Source organism: Ovis canadensis, chromosome 7 (genome assembly GCF_042477335.2).
Source record: "Ovis canadensis isolate MfBH-ARS-UI-01 breed Bighorn chromosome 7, ARS-UI_OviCan_v2, whole genome shotgun sequence".
Taxonomy (NCBI): domain Eukaryota; kingdom Metazoa; phylum Chordata; class Mammalia; order Artiodactyla; family Bovidae; genus Ovis; species Ovis canadensis.
In genome coordinates, this window is record NC_091251.1 from 89,132,673 (window position 1) to 89,158,383 (window position 25,711).

A 25,711-nucleotide genomic window follows, 5' to 3' on the forward strand; every position below is an offset into this window, starting at 1 on the left:
TCAAATTTGGAAAGCTCAGCAATGGCCACAGGACTGGAAAAGGTCAGTTTTCATTCCAATCCCAAAGAAGGACAATGCTAAAGAATATCTAAACTACTGCATAATTGCACTCATTTCACATGCTAGCAAAGTAATGCTGAAAACTCTCCAAGCTGGACAAGAAGCATATATGAACTAAGAACTTCCAGATGTTCAAGCTGAATTTAGAAGAGGCAGAGGAACCAGAGATCAAATGGCCAATATCTGTTGGATCATAGAAAAAGCAAGAGAATTCCAGAAAAACATCTACTTCTCCTTCATTGACTACACTAAAGCCTTTGACTGGGTGGATCACAACGAACTGGAAAATTCTTCAAGAGATGGGAACATCATACCTTAACCTTACCTGCCTCTTGTGAAACCTGTATGCAGGTCAAGAGCAACAGTTAGAACCGGACATGGAACAATGGGCTGGTTCAAAATTGGGAAAGGAGTACATCAAGGCTGTATATTGTTATCCTGCTTATTTAACTTCTTTGCAGAGTACATCATGTGAAATGCCAGCTGGATGAAGCAAAAGCTGGAATCAAAATTTCTGGGTGAAATATCAATTACCTCAGATATGCAGATAACCCTTACGGCAGAAAGCAAAGAGGAACTAAAGAGCCTCTTGATGAAAGTGAAAGAGAAGAGTGAAAAAGCTGGCTTAAAACTCAAGATTCAGAAAACTAACATCATGGCATCTGGTCCCGTTACTTCATGGCGAATGGATAGGGAAACAATGGAAACAGTGAGAGACTTTATTTTCTTTAACTCCAAAATCCCTGCAGATGGTGACTGCAGCCATGAAATTAAAAGACATGTACTCCTTGGAAGAAAAGTTATGACCAACTTAACATATTAAAAAGCGGAGATATTACTTTGCCAACAAAGGTCCATCTATTCAAAGCTATGGTTTTTCCAGTAGTCATGTATGGATGTGAGAGCTGGACCATAAAGAAGGCTGAGCGCTGAAGAACTGATGCTTTTAAACTGTGGTATTGGAGAAGACTCTTGAGAGTCCATTGAACTGCAAGGAGATCAAACCAGTCAGTTCTAAAGGAAATCAGTCTGAATATTTATTGGAAGGACTGATGCTGAAGGTGAAGCTGCAATAATTTGGCCACCTGATGTGAAGACTAACTCATTAGAAAAGACCCTGTTTCTGGGAAATTTTGAAGGCAGGAGAAGGGTCGACAGAGGGTGAGATGGCATCACTGAATCAATGGACACAAGTTTGAGCAGGCGCCTGAAGATAATGAAGCGCAGGAAAGCTTAGCATGCTGCAGTCCATGGGGTCACAAAGAGTCAGACATGACCGAGCAACTGAACAGTAACAAGATGCATCTATAGTATTAATAGAAAAGGAATGATAGTATCAGTAACGCACACACACAGACACAAATTGAGAAAAACTCCAGTACTATAGCTGCGTGTTCTACAGGTAAATGTTGTTTCTCAGTCGTTTTTAATAACTTTGGGGACCCAGTACACTAATATGATATATGGTCCTCTGTCCTGTTTTCAAAGCCATTTTAGTTTTGATTGAAATATACTGAATACTGAATATTGAATTTCTCTCAGTCTGTTGGTGATATATCTGTTTTGTTTTGACACCGGGCAGAGTAATCCTAGAATCAATCCTAAGAGAAATTTTGAGGGAGACTTTTGTGGTTTGTTTTCCATACTTCAGCCATTCTCTTCTCCTAGGTAGCAAATATTTGACTGATTGGAGAAAGCCTGTAATTGCATTTCTTATATTAGGTTGATTCCTAAGGATTCCTATTGAACTCATCTTGAGATAATATGTTTGATTTACTATTATTTAGTTTTAATTATTTCATTGTCCTTTCTGAGGTCCAGTCAGTCTTAGGAAAAGCTTCCCATTGGCAGAATCATCTGCCATTTATTCAGGTCACCTATTAAGATCAATGAAGAGTACAAATATGCATAAGATATGGCTCTGAAACTCAGTTAAGGCCTTAGGGAAAATAGGAGAAACAGGTCAAAAGACTTCTTTCTTAAATCCACTTAGGTCCATAAATCATTTGATTATTCTTTTACTATTTATCTTCCTTTTAAAATATGTCATTTCCAATGTTTGACCTATAAGAGTTCGTTCTAAAAAGATTACCATGAACCCTGAACTCTACTTGGATCTTCTAAGGTGATTAATGTTGTGGAAAAACTCCATACATAGACAGTGTAACTCTGACAAAAATAATACCGTTGAAAAATAACGAAAAATAATCACTTATTCAGCCCCTACTATGCCAAGTGCTTAACTTGTGTCAGTGTGATTCCATCTTTAGGAGCAAATACTTGCTATTCTCTGAAGCAATTCAGGTTACTAATTTCTCATCATAATACAGTGTTCTGCACTATTGTGATGATTGCAGAATGTAGACCCAGGTTACATTCATTCAGAACAGTACACTGGAGATACCCAAGCACAAATTAATTATACTTGAATTTTTGGCACATGATACAGTTGCATCTTCTCATTTATATTTCTTTCATCAGTGAGAGGTTTAATATACTATTACTCGTTAAAGTTGGGAAAAATCATGTTGATAAAAGACATTTAATAAAGTGCAAGAAAATGATATTCATAAATAATAGTAAGCTGGTTTCCATAGCAGTTTAATACCATCACTACAATATCTTACATTAATATCAACAGTGGTTAGAACTGTAATCATTTGCATTCTTTAACATGTCTTTATATGTAGTACCTACAGTATTTGTTGAAAACAATAGTATTTGATATCTAAATGAATAGAAATAAACTGAAATTGGTCCAGGAGTTAAGAATTAGATCACTTGAATAAAACAACAGCCCTCACTTTCTTGTGAGCCAAAGATACAATTAGCTTGAAATGGCACCTGGGTTGACTTTTTTGTGGGTGTATGAGAAGAACAAGTTATAATTTAAAATACAACAAAATATTAGTTTTCATTTATATGCAAATGAAAAATAGGAATGTATGAAAAATAATGGGTGACTACTCCTTGGATAAAGTCACCTGCTTGCTTCTTATCTTTACACCCCCCCACCCAAATATCCCAGGCACTTATACTTCTCATTTTAATCACTTGCTGTGCTGTTGCTATTGTTTGCATTTACTTTTTAAAGAACTTGGTGAAAGCTTCAGCTGTATTAACAAATATTTAGAAAATATGTTATTTTCTTGAATGAAGACAAGTTACTTACAAAAGGTTTTAGGGAAATATAGTTTAGAATATTAACTTTAAAATGGTTTGAAGTAGATGACAAAGCCAAAAACAACCAGAGAAAGAGATATTAAGTCCAGATAGTACACTTCATGGGAAATAGATGGGGGAACAGTGTCATACTTTATTTTGGGGGGCTCCAAAATCACTGCAGATGGTGACTACAGCCATGGAATTAAAAGACAATTACTCCTTGGAAGAAAAGTTATGACCAACCTAGATAGCATATTCAAAAGCAAAGACATTACTTTGCTGACTAAGGTCTGTCTAGTCAAGGCTGTGGTTTTTCCTGTGGTCATGTATGGAAGTGAGAGTTGGACTGTGAAGAAGGCTGAGTGCCGAAGAATTGATGCTTTCGAAGTGTGGTGTTGGAGAAGACTCTTGAGAGTCCCTTGGACTGCAAGGAGAGCCAACCAGTGCATTCTAAAGGAGATCAGCCCTGGGTGTTCTTTGGAAGGAATGATGCTAAAGCTGAAACTCCAGTACTTTGGCCCCCTCATGCGAAGAGTTGACTCATTGGAAAAGATTCTGATGCTGGGAGGGATTGGGGGCAGGAGGAGAAGGGGACGACAGAGGATGAGATGGCTGGATGGCATCACGGACTCTATGGACGTAAGTCTGAGTGAACTCCGGGAGATGGTGATGGACAGGGAGGCCTGGCGTGCTGCGATTCATGGGGTCACAAAGAATCGGACACGACTGAGCAACTGAACTGAATACATATATACAGATAAGAAGATACTGTGTGTGTTAGTCACTCAATAGTGTCTGACTCTTTGCAACCCCATGGATTGTAGCTTGCCAGGCTCCTCTGTCCACAGAATTCTCCAGGCAAGAATACTGGAGTGTTCCTCCTGACATAAGGATCAAACCCAGCTCTCCCGCATTGCAGGCAGATTCTTTACCATCTGAGCCACCAGGGATGGTGATACTAAAATATGCATAATGGGAGAATCAGCTTGGAAAAATAAATGAGAAGTTAAAGTAATTCAGAAAACAATTTGCAGAAAAAAACATGAAAGAATATCTTAGGAAATATTTCCTACAGTATTAAGACATGCTTAAGATACTTGGATAATTAAAATTGTTCACATTAAGCTCTTTGGTAATGGAAATGATACTGTGTCACTTATATAAACTAGTAACTGCATACGTTAAAAAAAATCTAGGAGACAAAATTTTAAACCATTTAAAACGTTTCTATTTGAAGAGTTTTAGTGGGTTTTGAACCCATTTGTTAATATTTTAAAAGTAATATCTTCCAATTACTTTGTAGAAAGAACTAATATCTTAAAAGGTAGAAACGTATTAATCCCATTTCAAAAATGCAATGCATGTTTGATGGATGAGATTGAAAATAAATGTTGTGTAATGATTTAGTAAGTGCTTCTTCTGTTTCCCTCTACTTATCTTTTAAAATGATATTTTACTTTTTAATTATTATATCACAAAATATCAAACCAAGATTTTCTAATTTTCTAAAATAATGAATATTTAAGCACATTGCTTTCACACAAAATTAGTGAGAAGAATATTTTGCACATTTAATTAGTTCAGTAAAATGAAAAAAATTAAAATATTGTATCATGTTTATCTCATTTTTAAAAATTTCTATTTAAGTGTGATATGCTAAATGCTTTCATCCAGTAATATGAAAATAACATTCAGCAATTGTTCACTGATAGAGATGCATGATCAAACTTTTGAAGATCAATCTCAGAGATGAGACATTTGAACATGTAAGTGTTAGTAAACTATGAAAAGTGCTTTCCAAAGGAGTGAGTAGGAACACATGTGGGGAACAGATTGCCTGGAGGAATTAGAGGAGACTTTACTGAGATGACCCTAAAACTGTGTCTCATTATGCACAGATAGGAATTTTTTAGTTGGTTATTTCATAGCTATTTAATAAACTGAAGAAAAATATGACATTTCTGAAATGTTTTATATTGGTGAGGTCTGCTTAATTCAGTGATTCATGTTTCCATCGATAAATGTAGAGAAAAGAAGAAAATCTATTATCTTAGATTTAGATCTAGTTAAATATTCAACTTCAGGTGGATGTAGAGAATGGTGGCTTGTAAAACGTGTTTCCTCTTCTCTCTATGACGGTCCCACTTTTCTCTTTACTGGGAGTTTTGCTCTTGGGCAAGAGAGAAATATTTCAAAACTTTTGTGGAGTGATGTTTTCATCCTAGTAATGAAGAAAATGTTATATATTTTAAAATATATAATACTGTGAAAAAGTTTGCTTAACATGGGCATCCCTCTTTCATAGCACTCACCTTGATAAAGTGATGTACATTATATTAATTAGTTCATACTTCTGAGCTCTTTGATATTAAGGACATTTGTTATGCCCCCTTTTTGCCCCATACCTACATTTTCCTGGCCTATGCTAGGCATTGGATTGTTTCTCAAAGTGAATGATTAACTGAAACAGTCACTTTCTTGAGACTTTATGCCAATTTATTTATATGTAATTCACGTCAAGTCCACTTTCAAAGCTATGTGGAAGTTTATTATAAAGGGTGTATAAACTTATGATTAGTAAGATATAAATTAGAGATAGCCAGAGAAAGAGAAGGATGCAAAGATGCTAATTATGAAAGTAGTAAGTTTATTGTTACATTAAAACCACCACAAAATCTTGTGACTTAGGACAACAGTGACTTGTTAATTCTAATGAATCTGTATTTGCCTGATTCATGTAGTATATCATCTTCTCTTACCTGGAATCACTCATACGGCTGAAATAACTAATCAGCTCAGCTATGGCTGTAGAATCTAAGATGAGCTCGCTTAGGTTTCTAGGTCCTTACTGCTCTCTGTTCCGCTAGGCCTTTCTCTCCACAATATCTCTGACCTTTCCATTATTTAGCCTGGACTTCTGGTCATGGTAATAGAAATTTACCAAAGAGTGAAGGTAGAAACTGTGAAGTCCTTTTAGATATCGGGCTTCAGAACTCACACCTCATGACTTCTGCCCCATTCTGTTGACCAAAGTCACAAGTCCAGCGGAGATGCAAACCTCAGAGAAATAGATTCCACCTCTTAATAGGAGGACCTATAAAGAATATATGGTCATATTTAGTCTTTCACAATAGCATATGAATTGTTGTTGCGTATAAAATTTGTTTCCGCACTGGCTAAAAGTGAAAGTGTTAGGTGCTCAGTCATGTCTGACTTTTTGTGACCCCATGGACAGTAGCCCACTAGGCTCCTCTGTCCATGAAATTTCCCAGGCAGGAATACTGGAGTGGAGGCCATTTCCTACTCCAAGGGATCTTCCCAATCCAGGGATCTAACCCTGGTCTTCTGAATAACTTTGGAATGTTTAAATGTAGTGATTAGCATTACATTTTTTGTAATGCTATCATCTGAGCTACCAGGGAAGACCTGAAATAGTTAAAAATGAGGGAAAAATGAGATAATAAGATACTAGCTATCAGAATGATGAACTAATACCAGGAGATTCCATTTTTATCCCAGTTTTATTGAGATATAGTTGGCATATAGCACTGTATAAATTTAAAGTGTACAGCATAATAATATGACACATATTTATCATGAAATTACCACAGTAAGTTTAGTGAATAGATACATTAAAGAAATAGGAAAAAATTTGCCTTGTGATAAGAAATCTAATGATTTACAGCTTTCATATATAATGTATAGCAGTGTTTGTTATAGTTATGTTATGCATTTTATCCCTAGTATTTATTTTATGCCTAGAAACTTGTATCTTATGACCACTTTCATCCAGTTCCCCTTTTAACCACCTCCTGCCTCTGTTAACCATGAATTTGATCTCTTTTTCTTTAAGTTTGTTTGATGTTGATGTATAATTGACCTATAATTCTATGTTAGTTCCTGATACACAACAGAAAATTCAATTTTAAAAATCTGTTTAATTTTTAAAAATACATGCAAATTATGAAGGATTCTAAAGATGCAAAAAGTTAAAGTGGGAGTAAAAAATAAAATGCACTTCAAAATTCTAATTACCCAGAAATAACCATTAAGATTAATTATAAAAAACCTGAAATCTTTCTATGCCTGTATTATAGATGGAAGAATGCTTAATTGAGTAAAAGATATAGCTATATGAATTTATAATAATTCTCTAAAGCTAATACAAAATAGCATTTTATTTCATTTAAATAGAGGCAAAAGAAAGTGTATTGAAAAGGCATATTACTAGAGATATTATTTGCTAAACCAAGATCTCTAAAGTTAAAAAATAAATAAGAAAATCATTAATAGCTTACAGTCATAGTTTTAACTTTTTAAACCTTAGACAAAGTTGAAAGATAAGGATGTTAGCACTGTTATATTTCCTTTTAACTACCTTCTGCTGCTGCTGCTGCTGCTGCATCACTTTAGTTGTGTCTGACTCTGTGTGACTCCATAGACGGCAGCCCACCAGGCTCCCCTGTCCCTGGGATTCTCCAGGCAAGAACACTGGAGTGGGTTGCTATTTCCTTCTACATGCCTTCAAATTTCTATTTATTATATGGTTACCAAAAAAAAAACCTTCTTGAACAACACCCAGTCCTCAATATGAGCTTATTTCATAAACTACTGCTATGACAAACCTAGAGACTATATCAGATCTGGACAGACTTGCACAAAGCAAAATAGAGGAAGTGAGGAACCAGAGACTACATACCATCTTTGTTGGAATTGCCTTTTTTTCCTCTGTGAGATTTTATTAAATGTCCAGTAATAGAGTTTTTGTACCTAAATAAGGGTTTAACTTACTATTATGTGAGGATATCATTAGGTTTAATACCATCCATGGGGTTTTCCAGGCAAGGATACTGTCGGTTGCCGTTTCCTTCTCCATTGGACCATGTTTTGTCAGAACTCTTCATTATTACCGTCTGTCTTGGGTGACCCTTCATGGTATGGCTCATAGCTTCATTGAGTTATGCAAGCCCATTTGCCACAACAAAGCTGTGAGCCACGAAGGGGCATGAAACACCAGAGCGTTTGACTGTGTGGATCACTGTGGAAAATTTTTAAAGAGAGAGTACCAGACAACCCTACCTGTCTCCTGAGAAACCTGCATGTGGGTCAAAAAGCAACAGTTAGAACCAGACATGAAGAAATGGACTGGTTCAAAATTGGGAAAGGAGTGCAACAAGGATTTATATTTTCACCTTGCTGTTTAACTTATATGAAGAGTATATCATGTAAAATGCCAGGCTGAATGAATCACAAGCTGGAATCAAGATTGCTGGGAGAAATATCAACAAACTCATATATGCAGATAATATCATTCTAATGGCTGATTGTGAAGAGAAACTAAAGAGCCTCTTGATGAGGGTGAAGGAGGAGAGCGAACAAGCTGGCTTAAAGCTCAATATTCAAAAAACTAAGATCATGGCATCTGGTCCCATCACTTTATTGCAAATAGAAGAGGAAAAAAATGGAAGCAGTGACAGTTGCTCCAAAATCACTGTGTACAGTGGACAGTGACTGCAGCCATGAAATTAAAAGATGCTTCCTCCTTGGAAGAAAAGCTATGACAAACCTAGAAGTGTATTATAAAGCAGAGACATCGTTTTTTCGACAAAGGTCTGTATAGACAAAGCTGTGGTTTTTCCAGTAATCATGTAAGGAGTAAGTTGGTCTATAATGAAGACTGAGTGCCAAAGAATTGATGCTTTTGAATTGTGGTGCTGGAGAAGACTCTTGAGAATCCTGTGGACTACAGTTGTGGTGTTGGAGAAGACTCTTGAGAGCCCTGTGGACTACAAGAAGATCAAACCAGTCAGTCCTTAAGGAAATCAACCCTGAATATTCACTGGAAGGACTGATGCTGCAGCCAACACTGCAATACTTTAGCCATCTGATGTGAAGAGCTGGCTATTGGAAATGACCCTGATGTTGGGAAAGATTGGAAAGTGAAAGTAAAAGTTACTCAGTCATGTCTGACTCTTTGCAACCCATGGACTATGGAATTCTCCAGGCCAGAATACTGGAGTGGGCATCCTTTCCCTTCTCCAGGGAATCTTCCCATACCAGGGATCAAACCCAGGTCTCCTGCATTGCAGGCATATTATTTACCAGTGAGCCACTAGGGAAGCTGATGTTGGGAAAGAATGGAGGCAAAAGGAAAACGGGGTGGCAGAGGATGAGAGGGTTAGATGGTATTACAGAATCAGTGGACATGAATTTGAGCAAATTGCAGGAGAGAGTGGAGAACAGAGGAGCCTGCGTGGTACGGTTCATGGAGCCACAAAAAGCTGGACACCACTTAGTGACTGAACAATAGATTTCTCAGATTCAGATTAGTTCCCTGATTCAGTGTGCATTTGTTCCTGGAACATTCAAACTGATCACAGAGATTTCATGGCTCATTTCATTTGTTTCTCTCAGCAGCTGCTTTTAAGATGAAAAAAATCATTTCTTTCAATTTACATCTCTCTTGATTTGAAGTTACTAGTGAGAATTTTTATGATTTTGATCGCCATTATGACTTTTGGGAGCACGAGTAGAATTAGGAGTCTCAGCCTGTCTGTCTCAAACACATTTTATTTCTGTCATTAACCACAACTTTTGAGATTTATGACATAGAGCTATATGTTTTTTCCCATGTGATCATTGCTGGTGGAAGTTTTTTTTCCTCTAGTTTTTGCTCTTTTTGTTTATACTTGTTAGATACGGAGAGGCAGAAATTCTTTGATGCAGCTTGATTCTACTATGCTGATCTGTAAGTTCAAGGCAGTAAGTTTTTAAAGAAACACCTTTCACGTAATGGAAAATAATAATTAAAAATAGAAAATGCCCTCAGCTTCAATTTTGCAGCAGCTACAGAGGAATTTTTCATAATGATGGTTAATGTAGAAATCCTCAATGACTTTCTACCTGGTAGTAGCCAAATATTAAAGTATATTTCAAAATGAAAGGTATCTTTTAGGTGCAGAGAAAAATGTGATGAGATAAATCTTTCAGGTGATCTAACGTGATAGAAGAAAAGATTCACGATATTCTGAGTGGTACATGGTTAGAAAGCATGGTTTCGTCCAGTTTAACGTGCAAATAGCCTTTCAACGAGTATTTCTAAAAATGTAGATCTTAAGTCAGTAGGTCTTGGATGGGAACTGCGATTCTGTATTTCTAGCAAGCTCTCAGTGAAACAGGTGATACTTTTAGTAGCACAGTTCTTCACAACTGCAGACTCGGAGCAACTCTAACTGAACCCTTTAGGCCAGGGATTATAGCTTATTCATCTTTGCAAACCTGTTATCTAATGAAGTGCCTGAATAAAAGTATGCCCTGAAATATTCTCTTGTTAAATAAATGAATTGATATGTTAAATAAATAAATCACTACTAGATGCCTGGAATATTCATATTCTCTGTTAATGATTGACAAGGAATCCTTCTGTTTTGGAGACCAGTTGCATGAATGATAAGATTGCTGCTGCTGCTACGTCGCTTTAGTCGTGGCCCACTTTGTGCGACCCCATAGACGGCAGCCCACCAGCCTCCCCCGTCCCTGGGATTCTCCAGGCAAGAACACTGGAGTGGGTTGCCATTTCCTTCTCCAATGCATGAAAGTGAAAAGTGATAGTGAAGTTGCTCAGTCGTGTCCGACTCTTTGTGACCCATGGACTGTATCCTACCAGGCTCCTCCACACATGGGATTTTCCAGGCAAGAGTACTGGAGTGCTAGTTTCTCTTAAAAAGTCAAAAGTCCTAATAAAATTTTTGTTTAGTTGAAACTGTTTTACATCACACAGCTACTTTGGACAACAAAATATTGCTTTTCAAATACTTGAACATATTCTTAACTGGTTCTCAATTTTGTTTGTACACTGGAATGATGGGTATTTTTGCTTTTCTAATTCTTAAATAAACACTTTGATTTATGAAATTACCACATAATCACCTTTATTAAATAACCGTTGATAATTTGTGTGTGAGCTTTCCTCAGAACAAAATTATAACTATATCAGTAGTGTGAGTGAGAATAGGAAAAAAATCATTTAAAAATCTTGAATTGTCCTTCTGAATAATTATCCTGCATTTTGGATTACCAATGAATTTGAGAACTGGGAACACTGTATTTTACATATAAGTATCAGCCTTACTTATTTACTTTTGTATATGTATGTATGTATATATACACACATATGTGTATGTATATCAGCCTATTAAGGCTTCCCTGGTGGCTCAGACAGTAAAGAATCTGCCTGCAATACAAGAAACTCAGCTTTGATCCCTGAGTCAGGAAGATTCCCTGGAGAAGAGAATGGCTACCCACTCCAGTATTCTTGCCTGGAGAATTCCATGGACAGAGGTACCTGGGGGCTGCAGTCCATGAGGTTGCAGAGTCGGACACGACTGAGCGACTAACACTCTATCAGCCTGTTACTGATGTTTCACATCTGATTATCAACACATAAATGATATAATTGTATTATTAAATTTTGGAACTGGATTGTATAAAGGAAATGAAACAGTAAAATACCAAAGCAAGTATTTAATTACAATTTAAATGAACAGTTCATAGTTAAAATGTAGGATGGATGAATAGAACTAGCAATAGAAAGAGAGATCCTCTATAGCAGAAATCCTTGTCCTGTTCTTTACAAAATTAACCAGGTAACTTTGAGTAAATTATTTAACTACATTGCACCTCACTTGTCTTGTCTGTAAATTGAAAAGGCAAATCTACCAAGGTCTCTACCAACTGCACAATTTTGTGGTATGTAACTCTAATCTCAACTAAGTGTCATAGTGTTGGTGTGAGGAAAAAAGTAACTTTAAGCAATCATTTATTCCTACACCTTTCCTTTTCGGCAACTATGTAAAATAAATTCTCAAGAATGTAAAACTTTCTTAAACAACTTGAAACTAGCCAAAAGAAAAAAAAAATATTGAGTCAATCACAGGCAGAATATAGAGGAACATGTCTTGATGGTCCAACAGATCTAAGTTTAAATTCTAAATATTTCCCCTTCTAGTTTGTGAGCCCATGAGCAAGTACATTTCTTGATCTCTCTGAGTCCATTAACTAAAAAAAAAAAATGAATGAGTCTGTTTCCTTAAATGTAAAATTTAAGTATGAATATTTGCCTGACAGGATTGCTATACTTATGAAATAGTGAGATCATTTAATTAACACACAGTGCTCAATTTTTTTAACCCTAATATATTTTGAATGACTGAAAATATCTCCAGATATCCTATTTAAAGGCATAATGAGCATTAATTAAAACATATTTATGCTGTTCACTGAGTTTCATTTACTTTCAAGAATTCAATGATTGCATCTTCATTTTCTATGATCAATAAAATAAATACCCCAAACCTCAGATTTTTCTCATGAGTGTTGAATCTGTTTCCTCACTGAATGCAAAGTATTCCAGTATGTGGATGTTTTGAGTAGGCAAGCAAACCCTTCTGCATGTGACAATATTATCGTTTTCTTTCAGGAAACCCTGATAGATTGGTGTGATGAAAAGGAACTTAATTTGATATTAACAACTGGAGGAACAGGGTTTGCACCACGAGATGTCACTCCAGAGGTGAGATAGTATATACTTTTCTGATATTCAAGAAGTAGACTATTCATGTGATTTTCAGTCCTTTTAATTTTTTTGTATGGTTTTTGTAATTTTGCTAGACAGAAACGACATCTGTGGTTCTAAGAATGGGAACATTTTGCAGTGGTTGAATATTTACATTTTTTAAAAAAAGTTTCTTGACTTCTTTTCTTTGACTTAAACTAGATATTATCTAAAATGAGGAAGATTGAATTGGTCCAGAAGGTAATCTTGCATTTGCTCAATGGTCTGTGGTATCGGCTGAATTTGAGGCATATATTGCCAAAGGAAGTGATAGCAGAACTCTGACTCAGCATGGCATCTGGTCTGATGTGCTGTGTTAATGTAATTCAAAATATATTTGATTCCTTTTTTCTTTAGAAACCCTTGTCATTGGTCTCAAGTAGAATGACTCCAATAGCATATTTAGACCAATTTTATAGTATTTGATGAAAAAGTTATATATTACATAATTTAAAATGTGAATTTAAATGCAGAATTTAATAAGCCAAGAAGCAAAATCAGTATCTAGACTATGCCTTAAGAATCACCTTCAACCTTGCACAGGAAAAAAAAAGGGGGGGAAAGAATGAAGAATAGACAGCGCTAAGTGATACAAGGGGAAAAGTCTTTCTTTGTTTTTAAAGCAGCCATAAACTTCAGCTGTAACTTTAGTGTCATATGCAGACTTATGTTCATACTTAGACATTGTTTCACTCACTTTTCAAAAACTGTTTCTTGGCTGAATTTCAACTTACTGTTAGCTGTTTTGTTTTGTTTCTTTTTAAAACATTTTCAAGTCAGTATCCCATTGTGTCTACTGTCTTATTCACAGCAAGATATTTTTGCTCTGTACCTATTAAATAATTATTGTCCTACTTACTCTAATATAGAAGTTTTCAAACTTTAGCCTGTACCCCCATCAAAGGTAAAACAGATTGCTGCATCCTACCCACAGTGTTTCTGATTCAGTAAATCTGCAGTGGGTCCCAAGAATTTGTGTTTCTGGTAAGGCCCCAGGTAATGCGCATGTTGCTGGCCCATAAACCATGCTTCCAGACTTTGGGTACCACTGCTCTAGTATGTGAAAATGTAAATTGTTTTAACAGATTGTAAAATAATTTCTATTTTTCTATGTAAAAATCACAGAAATTTTAGAGATATTATTCTAACTAGGCTTATAAATATAATGGTTTTGTTTTTAAAGCAATCACAATAGAGTTGTATTGGAAGATTGTTAGCTTCCAGTACTTAAAAAAGAAGGTGGGAGGGGGGTTCGGAATGAGGGACACATGTGCACTCATGGCTGATTCATGTCAATGTATGGCAAAAACCACTACAATATTATAAATTAGCCTCCAACTAAAATAAATAAATTAATTTTTTTTAAAAAGAAAGAAAAAAAAGGAAGTCATTCTTACATAGCTCTTGAGTCCTTAGGGGAAATGATCCTTTGGCCAATTTTTTCATTTCTTTTAAACTGTGAGACTAACTTAAAAAGATAAAATTGGAGGTAAGCCATCTCCTCTAGAGGTGTGTTTATGTTTTGTTTGTGAGAAAATCACCTACATATGTGAAGAACTTAATTTTTGAAGTTTGAGTGTTAAGTGTTTTAAGTAAATAACTTTGGTTTTATATATCCCTATTATTTATGTAATGGCTTGATATTTTCATAATATTATTTTTATATCATAAAAGTAGAAAAAAGTTACTATAGAATTCATTCACAACCAGTTAACAGTATTATTTTTAATTAGGAGAAGATAATTTGCATCACCAAGTATTTTGTATTCCCTGGAGTTCCAAGTTTATTCCAGAACACTAGGTTGCAAAATCACACTTTTAAATTCTGGCTCTGCTACTTACGGCGTGGTAACCATACACTAGTCATTAAACCATTTTGTGCCTCAGTTTCCAATAAAGTGAGGGAAATGAAAGTGCCTGTCTACCAGGGTAGTTGTGAGGATTGAATGAGAACTATTTTTGCTAAGAATACTAAAAGATATTTTTATCTTTTAGTTAATAAAGGGTTAATTTTTTAAATTAGTTATTGCATAACTACCAAAGTGGACAAATCTATGGTATTTTTTTATATATAAATATCAAATGGACAAAAACAGTCATATAGTGAAGTATTCATGCATTCTTTGTGATCTTGTTAAATTTTTAAATATTTTGATGTAGTAAGCTTCATATTTTATCTTTTCTATCTCCATATAAACTAGAGGTCTTGAAATTCTATCATTCTAGTATAGATTTAGCCCCCAACTTTTTTTTTTTCTTTTGCTGTTGACAAGAGTCTGTGTCTTTCCATTACCTTGTATATGGCCTTATATCAGAAATTGAGAGGTTCTTTATTATTCATTGAAGTTTTTCAGAAAACCCTAGAGATGCTCTTATATTTGTATATGCCTATAGCAGTTGCTGGCTAAAATTTGTATTAGGCTTGTTTTTAATGAGTTTAAAATACATGTAATTATGTCTTCCATAATATCTGTTTTTGAAAACAAGTGACTGATTGTAAATATCATATTTTTATACACACATACACATACACAGAAGAGTATGGTCATCTACAGCAAAAGTCCATAGCACTGTTAAGCCTTTGAAAAATAACTGTAAAAGCCATCTGACCACTCAAAAATAATTCTACTAATTTCTTCTAATCTTTAAATAGTTACAATTCTTATAATATCTAAAACATAGTACTGGGATGTCAGCTAGTACTCCTGAAATATAATTTTGTGCCTGTAATAATATAGTTACTTGTCTTTATCTTATTTGTCTTAGATAATTGTCCCTAAAAAGGGAAACATATTGATAACCATATGTGCCTATATACAACCGTTTGCAAATCTTTTTAAATAGAATCAGAAGTTATTGACGGAAACCACAAATATTAGTGATGAGGGTAAAATAATATAAAATTTCTCCCTTAAGTCAGTAATTGTAAGTAATTAGTTTGATCTACAAACACAAAGTACAAGTTGTGGGTTGTTTAGAAAAAGGGGAAGGTGAAAAATACTGAATTGAATGATTAAAAGAAAGCAATCTAAAGTTATTGTCACTGAATATGAACCTTAGAGAAAATGAAAAGTTTAATAGCCTTATCCAGATCTATTAACAGAAAAATGGAATAGCAACTTCAGTAAAGTATATCCTATTTATATATTTTATATCTAAGACAATCAAAATTGACTTTTCTAAATTATGAATTTGTTTCTGCTTTTTGGCACCATATCTTAGAATGTGGTTCATCTGATAGTCACATGCCTGCTGGTCCCCTCCCTTCCTCTAAACATGAGATATTATCAAAGCTTACATATAGTAACATAATAATCCCTACTGTACAACTTTTTAGAGTTTTTTTTTGATATAAAAAGCTTATTTTTTAGTAATAGATTATGTTTTCTGTGAACTGATAAAGGTTGGATAATCTGTTGACATTGGTGAAATGGAAGTAATAGAAATTTGTAGTTATATAGAACATAAGAACTCATTGGTATACAAAGTATTATATCTTCATGTTCCACTATCACTTAAAAGTTTATATATCCAAAATAGGTATTATTACATGAAGAATCTTTCATTATTCTTAAAAGTAAAAGTATAATTAAGGATGTATAAGTGAGGTAAAGTGAAGGTCTTTTAGAATTAAAGTCTAGAAGAAAATAAAAGATTAAAAACATTTATTTTAAAAAGAACATCTATATGATTACAAAGAAATGTTTGATATTTTGGTAAATTAGAAAATATTACACTATTTAATATTTGTTAGGTAAAATTAAGTTTTAGCATGTTCATAGTACTAAGCTACACCAGAGTAAAGGGTTGTATAGTAATGTATTATTATGATTATGAATTAAAGAGTTAATTAAAATCCTAGCATGCATCTTAAATCTCATTTATTTATTCACTTATCAGATATTTTGTTTTTAATCCTTGATATGTGTCTTATGCCATGCTGGGTGCTGGGGTTAAAAAATGAATAAGACACGATCCCTATTCTCAACTCAGTCTATCGCATGGGTCAGCAAACTATGGCCCGAAGGCAAAATTCAGCTTGTTGTATTTTTTTTGTATGAGTTGTGAACTAAGAGCATATTTTGATTTCTTCTAGATGACTGAAAGAAATCAAAAGGAAAATGATATTTTGTGACATATGAGAGTCATTTGAAATTTGTATTTCAGTGTCCATAAGTGAAATTTTATTGGAACATAGTCATACTCTTTCATTGACCTATTGCCTATGGCTGTGATAGCAGAACAGAATAGTTGAATGAAAACCATATAAGCCTAAATTATTTACTGTCTGATCCTTTGCAGAAAAAGTTTGCCAACCTCAGGTCTGTTAGATGAAAATTAGTCATCTTTATTCACGTTTTTAGCTGACTTTTGAAATTTATTTTTACCATTTGTTCTTTAGTAATTTGAAATCATGTTAGTTTCATTTCTTAAATGTTTAATCTGAGAAGGAGCAAGGAAAGAACACTTTTCTTCCACAGTAAAGTGTATTGCCCCATTGTCTCAGTAGACAATATGGAATAATAAAAATAAAAGATCCCTCATATAGATAATATATAAAATTTTGAACTTTCAAAATTGATCAAATTATTGGATTTGTTAAACATTGTTTCAGTCTTAAATATTTTTCTTAGTAGTGCTGCTGCTGCTGCTAAGTCACCTCAGTTGTGTCCAACTCTGTGCGACCCCATAGACAGCAGCCCACCAGGCTCCCCTGTCCCTGGGATTCTCCAGGCAAGAACACTGGAGTGGGTTGCCATTTCCTTCTCCAATGCATGAAAGTAAAAAGTGAAAGTGAAGTCACTCAGTCGTGTCCGACCCTCAGCGACCCCATGGACTACAGCCTTCCAGGCTTCTCCATCCATGGGATTTTCCAGGCAAGAGTACTGGAGTGGGGTGCCATTGCCTTCTCCAATTTTTCTTAGTAGTGCCTTCTAAGAACTGTCCTGATCAAATTTGTCATTTTGAAGTAATCAGACTAAAGGAAGAATTACAAAATGTCAGGAAATTATAAATTTTATGTAAAAGATATTTATTTAAAAGGGTTTTTATGGTTCATTTTGTAAATGAAGAGGCACCTGGCAAAATGACTAACTCTGACAGTGATAATCTGGTACAAAGGATGAATTTCTAGGAAAAGATTATGAACTTCACAATACATATTTTGTTTATATCTTAAAATGTGTATGTTTATTTGAAAAAGATTGCTTTCTAAGCCTTTCTACAAATATTTATATATTTCATAATTTTAAGCGTCTGCCTCCAATGCGGGAGACCCGGGTTCGATCCCTGGGGCAGGAAGATCCCCTGGAGAAGGATATGGTAACCCACCCCAGTATTCTTGCCTGGAGAAACCCATGGACGGAGAAGCCTGGTAGGCTACAGTCCACGGGGTCACAGAGAGTCAGATATGACTGAGCAACTTCACTTACTTACTTACTTACTTACTTACTTACTTATACTATGACAGCTATCATTGTATGTGGTCATTAATCATTTCTTACATTTTAATACTTAAAAAACAAGAATACTGTGTAAATAAAAGGAAAGAGACATAATTGACCTGAGTTACTGAGTTAATTATTCTTAATTTGTTACTCGTGAAAATTTACATTTAAAAGTACCACTTTATAGTAAATACTCAACATTTTAAAGATCAGAAGAACTCTTTTACATTATAGCAGAAGCATAGCAAAACATCATGTCCAATAATTTCTGTTTTTGAAAGAAAATTTGATCACTATTGCAGATCATTTAAATTACATAGTTGCTTTCAAATGCATATTAATATTCTCTAGAAAAGATTATTTCCCTAAAATATCATATACTGATACTGTAGAACTGTATGAATATTTATTTTGTAATTCTAAAATTGTTGTAACTAAAGTAAAGTACCTGTTATACATGGTAAAACTAAAAGTAACCATATTGCAATAAAATTTTGAGATTAAAATTTTTCTGTATAAATAGGATAACTAAACAATATGAAATTGGTAAGAGAGCAGAATGCTAGAAACTTATACTGGAAATTTTAAAAACCAGATTCAATAAAATATACTGTCCCTTTATGGCCAAATAAGGTTATATTTTACAGTTTTTGAAGGATCTCTTTTTCTAATTTTTTTGAAATAGTTCTGGATGTGAGAAATATGTTTACATGTCTTACCTTTGTCTAAATATGTTGGGATGTAATGTACCTTTCTCATATTATATATATATATATATATATACATATATATATATATATATATATATATGATACTAACACTGTAGAATCAGACAGACCTGAATTTGAATCTTACTTCTACCACTAACTAATTATGAAGTTAAAACAAATTAAACTGTTCAAACTTGAATTTACTCATCCACTCAGCTAATGCATACCTCTCCAGGTTGTTTCTTCTAATAACTGAGATAATAAAAGTAGTCAGTGATAATAATTAGAAAATATATATAGCACTTACTATGTGTCAGGAGCTATTTTAAACTCATTTAATTTTAATTCATTTAGTCTTCAACCATATGAGGCAGATACTAACTAGAGTTGTATCTATTTTAAATATGGAGAAACTGGGACAAATCAATTAATTGACTTGCTCAGAGTTATCCAAACTAGTAAGTGACAATAATGCATGTAAAAGGATTTTAGGTAAAGCCTGGCATCTTTGTAGATCCTCATTAAATGTTCTTTATTTCCTTTACCTTTTTCTTCCACATTTAATTAATAATATTACCTATTACCTCTAATTTAATGTGATAATCCCAAATATTTCTGCTGCTAATCATTGCAATCTGATATCTGTTGTTAGCTATTAACATACCTGATGGATATGTCTAAAAATTAAGTATGTTAGTCAACATTTTCTCACTACTAATTTAGGGCATAGGCAAATGAGAATAATAAAAAGAACAGTTTATATTATATGTGGATTATGGGTAATTGCATCTCTCCTGATATCCTGTCTGAATCTACTTATTTTGTTCCTTTGTGAGTTTAAAGTTTTTGAAATATGGCTTGAAATGTCCCAAATATGTAGCATTCAGGATATTTGTTAGTAATAGTCCTTTTTATCTGGAGTTTATATTGTGCATTATCCAATTTTTGAGTGGTGTATGTCTTAGAGTTTAGGCACATTTGTGACCTACCAGTTTGCTAAAAAACATTTAGAGTCTTTGTTCAATTTAACAAGTGTTTATCAAGCATCTTGGGCTTTATTGAATAAACACTAAGCTACATGTATTCCTAAAATAGTCACCTGACAAATCAAAGTGATATAAACTTAGTACTAGAAATGTTTAGCCAATTTAGACCAAAAAAATTCTTTATAGGAAAAGATTAAGAGAGAAGTGAGCAATCAGTAAAGTTTTTGTATGAGTAGAATTTAAGCTAAAATTGAAGGAGAGAAATAGAACTTAGATTCAGAGAGAAGACATTACCAATGGGAGTAAGAAAGAAAGGAGAATGTATGATCAAGCTATGAGAAAGATAAAATTAAGAAAATCTTCCTGGCTAGAGCAGAGGATTCACTTTACAAAGAAGGATGGATAAACTGGAACTATGTTATTTTAATCTCTTTCTTAGAACAGCTAGAGTAGTACTATCTCATGAAAAACAGCAACAGAGATTCCTTAGAAGCCAAAATTCATAGGACAACTATCAACAAATACATGCCATAAAATCGTGTCATCAAAAGTAGATCCTTTTGAAAACTGGCACTTACTCAAATGTACATTCCCCAATAAGACTAACATCAGTATTTTTGAAGGTTGTTTCTATGCCCTGGTTTTTGTTTTGTTCTTTGAAATCCCAATGTAAGCTACAAACCTAGTACCATTATTTGTATGTAAAATTTAAACTGCTGTGAAGCACCAAGTTCCAGTTTTGTAGTCCAGAAACCTTTTCAGTCAATACCTATAATCCAGGGTTTCCCAGGTGGTGCCAGTGATAAAGAACCCTGCTGCCAATGCAGGAGACCTAAGAGACTCAGGCTGAATCACTGGGTCCAGAAGATCCCCTGGAGAAGGAAATGGTAACCCATTCTAGTATTCTCGCCCGGGAAATTCCATGGACAGAGGAGCTTGGCGAGCTAAGGTCCAGGGGGCCGCTAGTTGGATATGACTGAACAGCTTAGCGCATAGCATGTATCTGATAATCAAGACATCGAGACATTTTTTTTTATGATAGATTTTTGTCAGTGGTGTACCTTATCCTTGAGTTGGCCTAAGGTTTTATATAAAATTACTATATAATAATAGAGAAATCACAGTATCTTAAGAGTTTGCAAAGGAGAATTCAAAAGCCATTGTGTTGAAAGTCCTAACATGACCCTTTTATCATTCCCAGCCCTTGTGTGAACGCCTCAATTGCATATTCTTTCATGTGAGAGTCCCTTGTTTGTGTAATTCTAATTACTTGAAAGTCCAAATCTGCCCCCTTACCCACGACATTTACCCTCTGTTTTATTTATACATTAAAAGAAAAAACTCCTTAGCATAATTATCCCAGTTGAAAAGTAACTGGTTTAACATTAGACCATTTAGGTGATTAGAGCAATAGGTGACGTTGCATTTAAAAATCATGTTGTTAGGCCCTTATTCCACATAGCAACACTGGCAGAGTGAAGCGAACATCGCTGTTTGAGGTGGGGATTTAGGAATTTCAAGCATAAGGTAAAAAAGAAACATTACATATATGAAGAACCCATAAATGAAATCCTATCTTCATTTTTCCCTTAAGTACATTTCTTAATTGCATGCTTACTCTGCATCAGAACGTTCTCAGCTTTTAGGGGGGGTCCTGATGGGGAAAAGAGATCAATCATATCAGTAAGCATATGAGTACAAACATACTTTTTATGGTAAATTCTATGTCTAATTAAAGCTTTCACTAGAAAAGTAGCGTTGCTCATATAACTGTTTGTGAGGCAGCATAACATAGTGGTTAAGAGCTCAGACTACTTGAATTTGAATCCTAGATTCACCTCTTACTACCGTGTAACCTTTCACAACTTGCTTTACTCAGTTTTCTTATGTGTAAAATGGAGAAAATAAGAGTACCTACCTCATAGGGTAGTTATATTAGGTGGGTTAATGTAAGTAAAACACCAAAAGCAGCGTTTTGTTTACTACACAGATATTTCTTATTATTACCAATAATCTAAACAGAAAGAACTTTAGCTTACAAAGGAAGAAGATAATGGTTGAGTAAGTATTGAAAGAATTTTTCTCTGGGGAAAAAATCGTGTAAGATAGGACCTAAGGTATACAATAGAATAGTTGTGGGAAAGGAAAAATCAGCAGAGATGACATGCTAAATGTTTATTTTTACCTTGAATTTATCAGAGAAATAAAACCTTGACACCAGTGTTCCAACTCACCATTTTACAACCTACTCCCATAAAATGAACAGAGGCCGGCATAGTAGGATAGTTCCATAAAATATATGCTAAGACATTGACAAGAAAACATCATTAAATATTTTGCATATATTAATATAAAATACTAAAAGTGTGTTTATCTAGAGATATAGTTTCAGGAATGAAGATTTCAGAAATTTCCTTTCTTATTTTCTGAAATCAAGAATGTGAATTCATCTTCCTTTATTAGATCTTCATCCATGAAACAGACTTAATGTCGCTTTTCACACAAAATGTAATATGATGACTTATATCTGTCAAGTCCTCTGAGCTTCTTAGAATTCTATCACTGAATTAGAGCAGAATATCTGTGACTTCATGTTATTGCCATGCCTAAAAGGAAACTGATATGGAGTAAGAAAATGGACTCAACGAAATAAATTTTTGCAATTATTCTCATAATTTTACGAGTATTATTTCCTCATACTGGAATTTGAGAAGACCATGGCTGCTATTAAAGACTGGCAGGTGAATATCCAACAGAGAGAGTAACCATTTCAGAAAATCTTAATAACAGGCACACAACTGAGAATTTACGGGAAGAATCCAAGTTCCTTTAAAAGGTGATGAGAAGATAGAAGCAGTAAAGTTGTTGGAAGTATGACGTTTGAGAATGAACTGTTACCAGTTTCTCAGAGAGAGAGACACAGACATCAAATATCAAAGGCAACAATGCAGAAGAAGCAATTGATTGTGCTGGAAGGACCAGTTAATAAGAGGCAATATATTATAACGTTCTGTGAAGATAGCATTATAGTGACGAATGTCACTGGGGTAATTTAAGTGTTTGTCCCCCACTTCTTCACTCCTTCCATAAGTTTGATTGCAGCATATGATATATTACTCTTGCATGTAATAATCCTCAGGGTGAAACTTTATAAGAGGAGAAGAAAGGTCAGTTTTGATTAAGAGATGATTAGTTTTAAAATTTTTTTAAGTGCTTTTAAATGCTTTTCTATAAATTTGAAGCAATGACAAAATAACTTAGTATTGAATATTGTATAAAAATGGGACTTCCGTGGTGGTCTAGTGATTAAGACTCCCCACTTCCAATGCAGGAGGCAAGGGTTAGATCTTTGTTTGGGGAACTAAGACCCCACATGCTGTGTGGCATGGCCATAAAAAAATGCGATCTTATCATAATGTTTCTCACACTCTCAAAGATTCAACACTGTAATTTATAGGAGACCTAAATTATAAAAGAAGACACTTTAGTATAACCCTATTGATGAGATTCAAAGAGATTCACATTATACTAATTTCGCACTGTTGTTAAACATGATATTTAGAGGTTTGGATAATTATGTGATATGCATACTTTGATATGAGTTCTCTTTGTGGGTCCTATTTACTTCCCTTTCTCATATATTTCCTTTTTAGTATTTTTCAAGGCTTACCTATACTGTATCCTGTCTCTTAAGATGGGACTGCTCTGTGGGGTGATGAATGAATATCACCATCAGTCTTAAATATTAATAACTAGAGGAATGAGAGATCTGCTTTTATATAATACTGAAAGCCAATCCTAATATAAATGCACCTTCCCTCATGGGTGTATCTTGTGCAATAGTAGCAGCAGTATTAAAAATAATGCTCTAGTTTAACTTTGTTCAAACTTCAGTTGTTACTCTTTGCCTTCTAAATATAAGATACCTTAGAAGAGGGATCAGGAAACTTATTCTCTAGAGGAAGTAAATATTTAGAGATAATAAATAGTTTAGGCTTTGTGGGCTTTATAGTCTCTATCATAACTGTTTAACTATGCCAGCCTGTCACAGAAGCTGCTATATGATGATATCTAAATGGGCCCTGCTGTGCCACCAATAAAACTTTATTTATGAACACTAAAATTGGCTTTCTCATAATTTTCACGTGTCATGGAGTATTACTCTTCTTTTGAGTTTTTTTAATCATCTAAACATTTGAAGATTAACATTAGATTACAGGGCATGCAAAAGACAAGTGGCAGGCAAGATTTGTCCTCTAATTTAGAACATTCCCACCTACCATGTACACGCATCTCCTCTGTTATTCAGAAGCTCATAGTATGTAAGAGTGTTCAGAGAATTTAAGTCAGAACATTTCAGAAGAATTTTCTGAGAATTTAATAAGGAAAAGGAGTTGCCCTATAGTAATTAACACTTGTTAGAATCAAATGTGTTGAGTGCCTACCGTGTAGATACCAAGACTTTGACTTGGGCAGTTAGAAGAATGGACTTGCCATTTACTGAAATGGAGAAGACTATGGGAAGAGTAGGTCTGAGGAGGAAGATCAGGAGTTTTACTTTGGTCATGGAAATTTCTAACTGCCTTTAGATATCCAAATGGAGATGTTAAGCTGGCAGTTAGATATGGGCATCTGGAGTTGAGAGAAGTCTGGGCTGGAGATACTATTTTTTTTTTAGAGTCATCAGCATCTTAATGGAATTAAAATTCATGACAACTGATGAGATCATCAAGGTATTTACTAATACTACTATTTATTTTATTACTACCCCTGCTTCTTTTCTCATCCACTTTCAAAGAGGTAGGTAGTTTCTAGTAACCTGGCCCCTCTGCTCACTCACAAAGGGTGGAAGGGATCCCATTGAACAGGAAGGAACCTGGCCTATACAGGAAGGACTATTAGTTGGCCATCCTGAAATTTTGCCATGGTGTAAAGATGAGAATGAGTTTTCCCAAGTACCTCCTTGCTGGAAACTGTTTGCACTGGAGGTAAGTGTGAAAGGGGAGGTTGTGGGGATTGATGGGGTGAGGGCTTCCTAAACCTTTCCCAAACCTCAGGAGTGGCTTGATTCTGAGGAAGGGAGAAGGTTCAGACTGGTTCCTATTTCCCTGAACCAGTTTGTACAGCCCTAAATTTGACCTGCTTTCCTCAAACTGGGAGTCAGAAATCCCTTTTCTCTTCTGTTTTTCTGCTGCAGAAATTCCCAACATTCCCATTTTGTGGGCTCCAGAAAGGGGTAAGCGAAGACTTCAATCCCAGCTGACCATTTCCAGATTAATAATTTTTAGTGTTTTGATTTCTTTTATCATCATAAAAATGCTTGGACCCATTTATCCCATTTGTTTAATTTCCTTGTGGATTGTTATGTATCTATGTTCTAGGGTCATTTCGTATCCCTGGGCAACAGAGTTCAGATCCATCTGCTCTCTCCATTTATGTGCTATTTCTCTTGTGGATTCTCATGTGCAGCTTATTGATGACTATTACCTAGATGGAAGACACTCCATTCAGGAGACTGCTTCACTCTTAATCTCATCTTTTCCTGAATGGTGTTTTGTTCCCCTGCTGACAGCTTTTCACTGCCCTACCCAACTGCTTCTGATGATCTGTCATCGCTTCTCTGCTGTTCTGTCTTCCTGTTTGACTGCCTTTGATTTTTTGTCTCTACTTTTTGCCCCCATTACTTATCTGCTGAATGATTTGCGTTCTTCACTCACTGGTGCTTTGTCC

At 34.7% G+C, this 25,711-nt stretch overlaps 1 protein-coding gene across 10 annotated transcripts in view; it reads left to right on the forward strand.

Annotated features, from left to right (window-relative positions):
* GPHN (gephyrin) overlaps positions 1–25,711 on the forward strand; it is a 546,412-nt gene that overhangs the window by 231,206 nt on the left and 289,495 nt on the right. For 8 of the 10 annotated variants that reach the window (XM_069596839.1, XM_069596838.1, XM_069596840.1 and 5 more), the window contains one exon: positions 12,704–12,796. In XM_069596839.1, coding sequence (XP_069452940.1) covers positions 12,704–12,796 — 93 coding nt within the window. Of the gene's footprint in view, positions 1–12,703; positions 12,797–25,178; positions 25,218–25,711 lie in introns of all 10 variants that reach the window. The other 2 variants (XM_069596846.1, XM_069596847.1) reach the window with 1 other exon arrangement.